General features: G+C 35.5%; 1 protein-coding gene across 1 annotated transcript; it reads right to left on the reverse strand.

Annotated features, from left to right (window-relative positions):
* Window positions 1-3,793: 3,793 nt before the first annotated feature.
* LOC143585498 (uncharacterized) lies at window positions 3,794-4,567 on the reverse strand. Its single transcript, XM_077067273.1, has one exon. It carries the CDS (start codon window positions 4,565-4,567, stop codon window positions 3,794-3,796), a length of 774 nt encoding a protein of 257 aa, XP_076923388.1.
* Between the last annotated feature and the right edge of the window lie 7,122 nt (window positions 4,568-11,689).

Genomic DNA, 11,689 nt, shown 5'->3' on the forward strand with positions numbered 1-11,689 from the left:
TATCATTTTTTTTTCTTTTACCTAATTCATTTTGACCCAACCAAATTCTTTACATTTTCTTTGTTTTAATGTGCTTCTCAAGTTAGGGGAGGCGAACATGAATACCCGGAGGCGAATTTTTATAGAAGTCAAGCAGAATGGTCGAGTTATGTAGAACACTTTGCTTTCCGGTGATATTTTATTGACTATTAAACTATAATTTTTTTTAACTTGAGAAATATTTGTAATATTTTGACTGAAGATGTTTAATTATGAAATGAAATTGATAGTTTTGCTACATTTTTATTTTATGTTGATTGCCATGAGAATTTAATTATTGTTATTAATGGAAAAATTAGTAATTATGCAAAAATAAATAAAAATATATTTAAAAATATAATAATACGATGACATGCATAAATGTAAGTCATATAAGCGTGTTATAAAATATGACACGTGGATGCATGTCATATTCAATTTATGATTCAACGACACGCATTTGCATGTCATCTGTACCCTTTAATGACACACATTATCATAAAATCGATGGATCAAAAGTAGGATTAATATTTCTTAATGGAAAATAAAATAAATAACTGTTTATATAAGATGAGATATCCAAGTAAACAAGGAAAGGGAATCTCATAAAAACAAATAAAAGATAATATGGATTAGTGTAGAACAATTTTAATTTCAATATTCCCCCTCAAGTCGGAGTGTGAATGTTACGAACGCTCAACTTGTTAAGTAGAAAATGCAAACATTTTGATCCAAGGCCTTTTGTTAAAAGATCAGCTAACTGCAAGGATGATGTGATCGCAAAAGGCTTAACATTGCATGATTCCACTCCTTCATGAACAAAGTAGCAGTTCATCTCAACATGTTTAGTATGCTCATGGAATACAGGGTTAGTAGCAATGTGCCTAGCTGCTTGGTTAACACAAAATAGAGGCGTGGGTTGCGGTGATGGAATGTCGAGCTCATTCAAGAGCCATCGAACCCATAGAACTTCGCTAACAGTCGAACCCATAGAACAATATTCAGCTTCAGCAGGAGAATGAGAAACAACCGACTGTTTCTTTGTCTTCCAAGAGATCGGAGCATCACCTAGAAGAAGCAAGTACCCGGTTCTAGATCGTCGAGTGTAAGGACACCCAAGCCAATCAGAATCACAATAGGCGGTAAGGGTATAACCACCATCCTTTGGTAAAAGAATGCCCTGACCAAGCGTACCCTTTAAATAACGTAGAACACGATGAACTGCATCTAAGTGAGGCTATCTGGGATCAACAACGAACTAACTTAGAATGTTAACCGCGTAAGTAATGTCGGGTCTTGTAGCTTTTAAGTAAAGTAATCTACCAACTATTCGACCATAACGTGCTGCGATCCCCTAAGGTTGGTCTTCGACTCGATCGAGTTTAAGATTTTGTTCAATAGGAAATTGGCTTGGTTTACATCCTTGGAGACCACAATCATATAGAATGTCAAGAACATATTTGCGTTGGTTTAAAACAATACCTTCTTTAGTACGAGCAACCTCAATACCAAGAAAGTACTTGAAGGTGCCAAGGTCGTTAATGCTAAACTGATTATTAAGCTCATCCTTGATCTCTTGCATTTGGGCAATATCGTTGCCAACCATCACCACATCATCAACATAAATGAGAATGGCAATAAAACATTCATCATGCCTTTGCATAAAAAGGGATTGATTTGCCTTGGATTGCTTGAAATTAAGGTCGATAAGTGTAGCAGCAAATTTGTGGTACCAATTTCGTGACGCTTGTTTTAAACCATATAAGGATTTGCGTAATCAGCAAACTCTAGTTTCTCCATCTTTGGCAAACCCTTGAGGAATCTTCATATAAACTTCTTCCTCAAGTTCATCATGCAAAAAGGCATCATTAACATCCAATTAATGAATGGCCCAATTTTTCTTCACTGCTATTGTCAAGAGAGTCCCGACGGTAACAAGCTTTGCAACAGGAGCGAAAGTGTCATGGAAATCGATGCCCTCCATTTGGGTGAAGCCCTTTGCAACTAGTCGGGCCTTATAACGCTTGATTTCTCTAGTAGGTTAGTATTTAATTTTATAGACCCACTTGAAATCAATGGCACGTTTCCCTTCGGGTAACATCTCCAGGGTCCATGTACCATTTTTTTCAAGAGCCTTAATTTCTTGTTGCATGGCTTCTTTCCATTTGTCATTTTTAATGGCCTGGTGAAAAAATTTTAGCTCATTGTTGGAATCGATAGCCGCTAAGAAAGCCTTGTGAGTATTAGAAAATAAATTATAAGAAAAAAAATTGGTTAGAGGATATACCATTGAGGAACTTTGATCCAGGGAGGTGCGTGTATGGTCAACCGAAGGGGGAAGACGAACTTGATAATCACTTAAATGTTTGGGTTGTGACCGAATACGTTTTGTTTGAGTCGGTGCATTTTGGGTGGTTTGATCAGAATTGGTGGTATCATTATTTGGATGTGGGCCTATTATCACTTGATCATCATTTATGAGCTCTACATTCTGTGAAGGACCTGATTGTTGCCTATGGGCTAGTCAGTGGCTTGTTGTGGATCATGGTCCAGATATGTGAATTGGGCTAGTGTGTCATTGGGCTCGGAAGCAAGGGCAGACCCATCGCTTATGATTTCATCACAAAGCTCAAACAAATCTGGCTCATTTAGACTAATTTGTTGCTCATGAAAAGGAAAGTGTGTTTCGTGAAACCTAACATCTCGAGAGATAATAATCTTTTTGCTTTCGATGTTAAAAATTTTATAACCCTTAGTCCCTTGTGGATAACCTAAAAACACCCCAGGTTTCCCTTTTGCTTCAAATTTGTCTCCTCTAGTTTCATTGTTTCTGTAGTAAGCCAAGCATCCAAAAGCTTTCATAAGGTTGTAATCGGGGTTTTGTTCGAAAATAATTTTGTAAGGAATTTTGTTTTCAATGGCTTGTGAAGGTAACCTATTAATGATGTAGATGGCCGTCAAGAAACATTTGCCCCAAAACCTTTTGGGAAGGTTAGCTTCAAACCGAAGAGCTCGAGCAGTTTCAAGATAATGCCTGTGTTTACGTTCTACAACCCCATTTTGTTGTGGGGTGTGTGGACACGTAGTCTCATGTAAAATTCCCATATCACCATAAAACTTGAGCATGTCATTAGAAGTGAACTCGCCCCCATTGTCACTTCTAATTCTTTTAACAATTTTACCAAATTGGGTTTTTATCATATTACAAAGTTTAATTAAACAATTTCCTGCCTCATGTTTAAATTTTAGTAGAAATACCCATACGGCCCGACTAAAATCATCAACCACCATTAAAAAGTATCTCGCACCGGTTAAGGAAGAGGTGCGATACTTTCCCCAAACATCACAAAGTAATAATTCAAAACAACTTTTAGTCTTTATCTCACTATTTTCATAAGAAAGTCTAGTATGTTTAGCCTTAGAACATGAATCACAAAGTTTATTGAAGGAAGAATTTTTAAGGAAATCTAAGGAAATGAGTTTTTCACCGGAAGCGTGACCCAATCTTCTATGCCAAATGTCAACGGATGTCATCAATGCTTTCCTATTGACTTCAAACGCACCCGTTCGGTATAGACCATCTTTGCACTCACCGTACTAATCAAGTTCCTCGTATGTAGCTTCTGTGTGACACAAAAATCAGAAAAAAAAGGTTATGGCAGATTGTAGGTATTGACTCAGTCTACTAATTGATAAAAGGTTACAAGTAAAATCAGGTATATGAAGGACCCCTTTTATCTTGGCCCCTCCAGATAGTATACATTCTCCTCTTCCTTCAACGAATATGGATTGTTTTTGGAATAACTATCGGCTCCTCATTAAAGGTTATAACCCTATTTTGTAGCATTTCAATATTATGGGTGATATGCTCAGTTGAGCCTGAATCAATAACCCAATCATTATTGTGTTTTATTTTACTTTCCATGCAAGCCATGCGTTTCATGTTCCCATTCGTAGCCTTACAATTTTCCGCAAAAAAGTTCAAGAAAGTATTGTATTGGTCTTTAGTCAAACCTGGGATAGGGCACTCGGCACTATCAATGCAAGCCGCCTTTGGTTTTGCGTCGTCACGTTTCTTATCCTCTTCATGTTTCTTGTTTCCCGGCCACCACTGAGGATACCCAATTCGTTTAAAAAAACTGTCACGGTTGTGGCCATCTCTTTCGCAAAAGGTACAATGAGCAACGACATCATTGGAAGCAGGCGGTTTGTCACGTTTAGGAGCAGTGTTATTGTCACATTTTCCATGCATAAAGGCCTTGAAGGCAGAGGGTTCAGTGGGCGCTCTTTTTTTAGAGTTGATGGCCCTTTGATTTTCATCGTCATGGACAAGGTGATACGCGTTTCTTAGGGTCGATATAGGGTTCATGGCGAGGATTTGTGTCCTGATAACAGAGAATTTGTTATCAAGACCCATGAGAAACTCATATAGCTGCTCTTTATCTCTGACTCGGCTCATCTTCTTCTTGCCTTCGCACTCGCATCCGAGACAGGTGCATTGAGGAATGGAAAGAGCCGATTGCATCTTATCCCATAGGCTACGCATCATTGTGTAATACGCTGAGACCGAAGTCCCGTTTTGTTGTGTTGTTTAGGATTTGTTTCAACTCGTAGGCCCTAGGGACGCTTTCTTTTCCAAATCGTTCGGCTAGATCAACCCATATCTTGTTTGCAGTAGTAGCGTATTTCACATTATTTCTGATTTCTTTTTCCATGGCTGTCTTGAGCTAGCCCTTTACCATGGCATCACAACGCATCCATGGCATGTAATATGCAGCCATCTTTTCTGGATTCACTATGGTCCCATCGATAAAACCAACCTTGTTCTTGGCAAACAAGAAATTTAACATCTTTTGGGACCTGTCTGAATAATTATTGTCGGTGAGTGCATCGTTAACATGCATTTATTTTGGATAATGAGAGGGATGTATGTATAGTGGTGAGCTTGTGACGTCGTTATTTAGACTGGAGCTGGAGCCGGCATCTTTGTCACCGACCATGGAAGATGTGGCGGCGTATTAGGGTTTGTTGGTGTTTTAGGTTGAAAATAGCTCTGATGCCATCATAAAATAGATGGATCAAAAGTAGGATTAATATTTCTTAATGGAAAATAAAATAACCAATTGTTTATATAAGATGAGATATCCCAGTTAACAAGGAAAGGGAATCTCATAAAACAAATAAAAGATAATATGGAATAGTCTAGAACAATTTTAATTTCAATACATTGCGTGCCGTTAGAGGTGTTTTTTCTAGTAGTGTATAAACGGTGTATTAGGATGTATGTGGCAATAAGGAAACGATGATTAAATGGTTATTCCCAGTCAGTGTAAATAGAATAGTCGCAACATTTCCTTCATGACCTTTCTTTCGTATAAATCTGATTTACAAAACAGGTTTTAAAAAAATTCAATTCGTTAATGCTGTATGATTAGATTATTATTTCTTTTCTTCTCAAGTAATATGTGAAGTATTCGTGTTGTTAAAGAATGAAACCATAATCCAAATTCAAGCAGAAAAAAAAATCCATGGGATGCCACTGTCCAACATTAAATACTAAGGGCGCGTTCGTTTCACAGAATTCGTAGGAATTTAAAGGAATTGGAATTAAAATCCCATGACATGACATGTTCGTTTCGTTGAAATTGGAATCTTAATTTCCTTTTGATGCGTTCGGTTGTCAAGGAATTGGAATCCAATTCCTTCAAATTCCTTTAAATCAAGGGATTCTAAATCCTTCCAATACGTGGAGGATTTCAAGTGAATTTGTTGGAATCTTTTCCCGAGATTTTTTTTTTTAACGAGAACAACGAATAAAATATTTTGATTTTTTTAATTTTTTTCTTTTCGATTTATATTTTGAGTTATGAATTTTTTGTTATTATTTTTGAATATTTTTTTGAGGGGTTTTTATCTTAATAGAAAACCCCTAAAAAAATTCAAAAAAATATAATAAAAAAAATCATAACGTAAAATATAAGTAAAAAACAAAAAATCTAAAAAGACTAAAATATTTCCGCCGTTATCCTCGTTAAAAAAAAAACAGATTCCAATCCGTTTGTCAAACGAACACATCAAGAATGAAATTTGATTTCAAATCCTTCAAATTCCAATTCCTATTGAAATGTTTAGATTCCAAATCCAATTTCTTCAAATTCCAAATCCTATGCAAATTCCAATTCTAATTCCATTTCAATCTGTGAAACGAACGCGCCCTAAGTGATTTGTCTTTGTTTCTCTTTTTGATGAAACTATTGTTCTTTATTCTGGTTTTGTGCCTTGGTTATTGAGATTGTGTATCTAATATTTTCAATTCATGTACTGGAAAAGTAATGCGTAAGGCAAACGGGCAACAAGCTTTGTCACTACCTCCTTCTGATTTGCAAAACCAAATCTTTTAAAACCTACTGATAGATCTTCGAGTTATGACTTGTGACATTCGTCAATTTTCGATTCGTATTTGTATTTGTAAACCCGACCCGTTAGGTTGTTTGGAGATTTTGTCATTTTTATTTATCATTAATAAAATATTTCCGACATTTATGATCAACGTTCGTTTATTTATTTATGAAATCTCGAGGCTTATTGATAACCCGGTTGAATGCGTAAATAGCCAAAAACCATAGTTTGTTAACTTAAAATAACATCTTAAAGTGAGGGATCATTCTTGTAATCTATAAATTAATTTAAGTTTAAAAAGAAGTTGAAACTTGGGGGACTAAATTGTAAATAGTATTTAAATATATTAATATAATAATATAACCCCAACCCTGCCCCCCCTCCAGCTCGTTTTTCCGGCCACCATCGCCGGTGGCGGCGCCGGAGATCCCAAACACCCACTAAATCCGTAATCTTTGACCCGAACCATTCATTTAACGTGTTACATCGTCGATCTTACATGGTAATCAACATATTAATTGTATTATAACAAACTTATTCATGAATTAAAACCCGTAATGAACGCCGGAAAATCCAGAAAATCAAATAATTGAAATTAACGCGTATACGCTCCGATTAGTTGTATAAATAGGGACCTAAGCCTCATTACAACTCGCTCATAACCTTTTTTCCCTCTAATTCTCTCTAATATAGCCGTAATAATCCGACAAGGTTTCGGCTCCGACGAGTTCATGTTCTCCACCAAATCAATTCCATTTAAGGTAATTGTTATATGCATATTCATGTCGTTGAATCAACAAACAAAACCCTTAATCTAATTTCACCAAACAATGAACCGAATCATCAATTGGAAATTAGGGTTCATAATCTTGAAGATGATGAACCTGAAATATGTATATATGTATGTATAATATTTTTTCATCTATAAATTGAATATGCCTTCTAGTGCAACTGGTTAACCTTGTGTCTCGTATCCAATAGACCCTGGTTCAAAATCCGGGTCAAGCGTTCTTTCTTTCTTTTTTATTATAATTTGTTTATATTATTATCATTATTAATTAAAACCTTTAAAATCTATTAATATATATACATATTTAAAACTATGTTCTAAACGAATGTCCCACCTAGAGCAGATGGTTAACACAGAACTTATACCCCCAAGACCCGGGTTCGAAACGCGAGTTAATTCCATATTTTTTATTAAATAATTTCCAGTTTATTAATAATAATTAAATCATTTTAATCAATTAAAAATCAAAATAAATTTATAAAAAAAACTTTTTAAATTAAATAAAAATTATGTAAATTAAATATAAAATATATCTCACCATTTTATATTTAAAAACCAAGTTTCTCGTTTTCATAAACCATTATTAAAAATCGTTTATTAAACGTAACGTAAACGTTAAATTTCTAAAAAACGGTTTCGTTAAAGCAAAAATTATAATTACGACAAATAAACAATAGTTCAAGTATTTCGGAAGTATAAACTCCATATTTCTGCCACTAAAATACTTATATCTTATTAATAAACAAGTTAGCTTTAAACATAAATAATAATATAAAAATCAAAGAGCCGTAGAATTAGGAATAAATTATAATGAAATAATAACTAACTTCTAAATTTATTCATACAATTAATCAACCTTAAAATCCCGATAGAGTAGTCGTTAAATGTCGCATTTATTCTTATTTATAGTTCGTACTGATTGATCGCTTCGGTTCCTTTGACGCTTTCAAGTTATTTTTATCTTTTCGCTTCAATCTCTAAGGTGAGTTTTTCACAACCCCTTTTTAAACGTTTTATTGTTTTGGGGTAGCATATGTATCCATTATAAAAATCCTAGTATTATTATTTCGACTACAAAACCACAATTCGTATATGGACTTGCGTGTTACTTGAATTACTTGCTCAAATATTACTTGCACGTGGAAGCCTCATTAAGTATGATCATACACTCCCCTTTGCACTTCGGTCTATTTGTATCGAGTGGAAAAGGGCCTCATTATCCGAGTACGTTGGTTGTTACCAATTGGAAAGGATCTTACTTGCGCGATTACCCGAGTACGTTGGTGGCTACCAACTGGAAATGACTTACTTGCTCGTTTATCACATGTCTATGAATTGTATGGTTTTTATGTACGTATTTAAACTGTGGAAACTCACCAGTTATATTTATAGCTGACCATATTTTATACATATGTTACAGGTACCGTGATTAGAGGTTGAAGTATTGAAGACATTTAGTTCCTAGGTTATTCTAATAAACAAACTATTGTTATGGTGATTTTGATTTTGATTTGGATTGTATTATTACTTTTGAACTTGTGTTATTTGGCTTATTAAATGAATTAATGTTATTATTGTTACAAAATAGTGTGTTTGAACAATCTCTACGTCACACTCGGGCGTTTCCAGATAGGACATTAGATGTAGTGTTCTAGGTAGCTATAGCTTAATTGTTTAAATGTTTAGGTTTCATGATAGAAAATTATATGGGCCTTTACTTGATTGTTCGAATGCACTTTTTACTATTGTACTACTTATTTCTTTTACGCCTCATGTACTCAAAGCACACACAAGTCCATGGCTTATGCCTAAAAGCAAAGATTTTCAAAACTTCCAAATCAATTTTTCTGTGGTCTTCTGATAATTCTTCTGCATAAAGATGACTCGTCGTGGCGAGTATGTAGTAACTGGAAGGGGGACGTGTTTGTTTCCCGAACTCTTGACACCAAGGTTCATGAAAACTAAGGATAAGCAATGCGCATATATCCAATCGGACCCGGTTGCTTATCTGGAGAGTTCGGGAAGGGCATGAAACTTATTAGGCCAAAATGTACCACCCAAACGCCATACGAGTCACCACTTTATGTTTTCAACCGTGATCATGTCCTCTTTGTGATAAGGATATGGTTTCATCCATTAGGAAGACATACAAGTCATGGTGGTTCATGCAACGTGTGACTCCAACCCTCTATGTTTTACAATGTGTTTTAACCGAAAGTCTGTCAAGTCGTAGTGATACACGAATACCCAGCTTTTGGTTTGATTTATTTTCGAAATTTCGATTTTTGTGTTGGAACATAAGAGTCCATGGTGGTTCATAAAAACTCCAAGTTTCTCACAGCACTTATTATATTTAAGGTTTTCATATTTTAACAAACTTTACAAAAGATTTATTTTCTTTATATATATAATGCACTATTCCGAGTCTCACGATTTTCGAAACCTTTGTTCGCAGAATGGCTGCCCGCAACCTTAAGCGTCAATCATCTGGAACCTCTAGCCGCAAGATAACTTCTCAGATCACCAAGCACCTGACAGCGGTCCTCCCTAATATCATGACCCAGATGCACCAGAATATCATGGCTAACGTTAACCCTCCTCCTCCCCCGCCTTCAGCTCCTGTTATGATCTTTAAAAACTTTTGTTGATACATGTTTTGTCCGTCTCGGTCTTTATTGGTTGATAATGTAATAGTTTAATAGTATATGGATTGTTAATGTAAATATGCCTAAATGTAAGGCACATTCGTTACTCCGTAATGAATGTGTCACATTCGTCTTAAATGTAAGTCCCATTCGTTAGCCAAGTTTAACGAATGGAACATAACGAATGTGGGCTATTCGCTATTATTAAAGTATTAATGAATGAGTTTGTTTATTCGTTAAGTAATTGTAACGAATGACCTATTCGTCAAGCATATCTTACCGAATAGGGTCATCATCTATATATACCCCCTGTAAACTATTATAACGTCATAGTTATGATATTTTCCTGATTCCCTCTCGTTACTCTGCCCATTTGCTTTCTCAACACACACAGTACATACACTAAAGTATACCTAGCCTAACCGTATGGATGATCAACATGAACGTCGTTGTAATCATAAGATCTAGATCCGATTGACCTCACACAAGTGGTGTCAGAGCCACAGATCTGATCTTCGATGCTTCTAATTGGTTTAATCATAAAATTGATCATGTATTGGATTCAGTTCATGACTAATTGATTGAAATTTGAAGTTTAATTGAGTTCAAGTGAAACAAAGACTTGTATGTCATGAAGAATTGATTCAAAGTGAACTGTTCTAAGTGTTTTGAATCGTTATTAATGTATTAGGGAATGAGAAAGGTTCAATTGAATTTGAATTAAGGAATGAATAGATGATTGTAAGTTTGAATTGAGTTCGGATTGTTGTGGATCTGGATTGAGTAATTGACAAAGTCTGATTAGTGTTTGTGAGTTCGGACAAGATCAGTGAGATTCGGAATTGGTTTATGAACAGATTGGTAAAGGTTTTAGGGTGAATAAGTTAGATTTGGACGGATTTGAAGTTTGAATTGATTTTCAGAACTGATGAAGATTTGCATACTCATTCGTTACGATGAAGACTGATTCGTTAAGACTTAACTTCTCATTCGTTAAGTCTAACTGCCTATTCGTTAAAACCTAACGGTTCATTCGTTAGCCATTCGCTAGTCAAATCACATTCGTTAAATCTGATTTCATATTCGTTTCAAGCCGATTTGTTAGCACCATTCGTTATACCTCATTAGCTAAACTCATTCGCTAAACTCATTCGTTAATCTCTTTTCAGTTCATTTATTAACGAATATCGATCCATTCGTTAATCAGTTCATTCGTGAAAATCTTTAACGAATATCACTCATTCGTTAAAAGAAGTTACTCTCATTTGTTACTGAGTACCCATTCGTGTGAATAGTAAACACTAAACTTTAAAGGATTGAAAAATTTGATCCTTGAAGGTTAAAAAATTGTTTCCTCATGGCTTCGCAAAACGTTTCTTACTATGCATTCGCATCTCAGAATGCTTTAATGCAGCAGATGTTGACCATGGATAATGAAATTGGCAGTCACAACAAATGTCCCAAATTGTTAAAATTGTCAGACTTTGCACCTCTCGTCTCAACGAGCTAAGTGTGTTGGTGCCGATTCGTGTGCCATCGATAAGTATATTCGGGGACTACCAAGGCAAATTCAAGATAGTGTCTTTAGTAGTTCTCCCAAGGAACTTGGCGATGCGATTAATCTAGCCTCAACCTTAACCGAAAATCATGTCAATGCTGGGACTTTGACATTGAAATCATCCAAGAAACCGACTGATAAACCTGTTGTTGATCCCAAACCCGAATCATCCGAACCCGCATACTCCTCTTACAACCGCAAAAAGAAGCGCAAGAACTACGCACTAACCCAACAACCCGCACCTCAAACTCAAGCCAATCCCGCATCACCTCTCAAGAA

Source organism: Bidens hawaiensis, unplaced genomic scaffold (assembly GCF_021521415.1).
Source record: "Bidens hawaiensis isolate Kalapana, Puna unplaced genomic scaffold, B.hawaiensis_p1.1 tig00033867_1, whole genome shotgun sequence".
NCBI lineage: Eukaryota > Viridiplantae > Streptophyta > Magnoliopsida > Asterales > Asteraceae > Bidens > Bidens hawaiensis.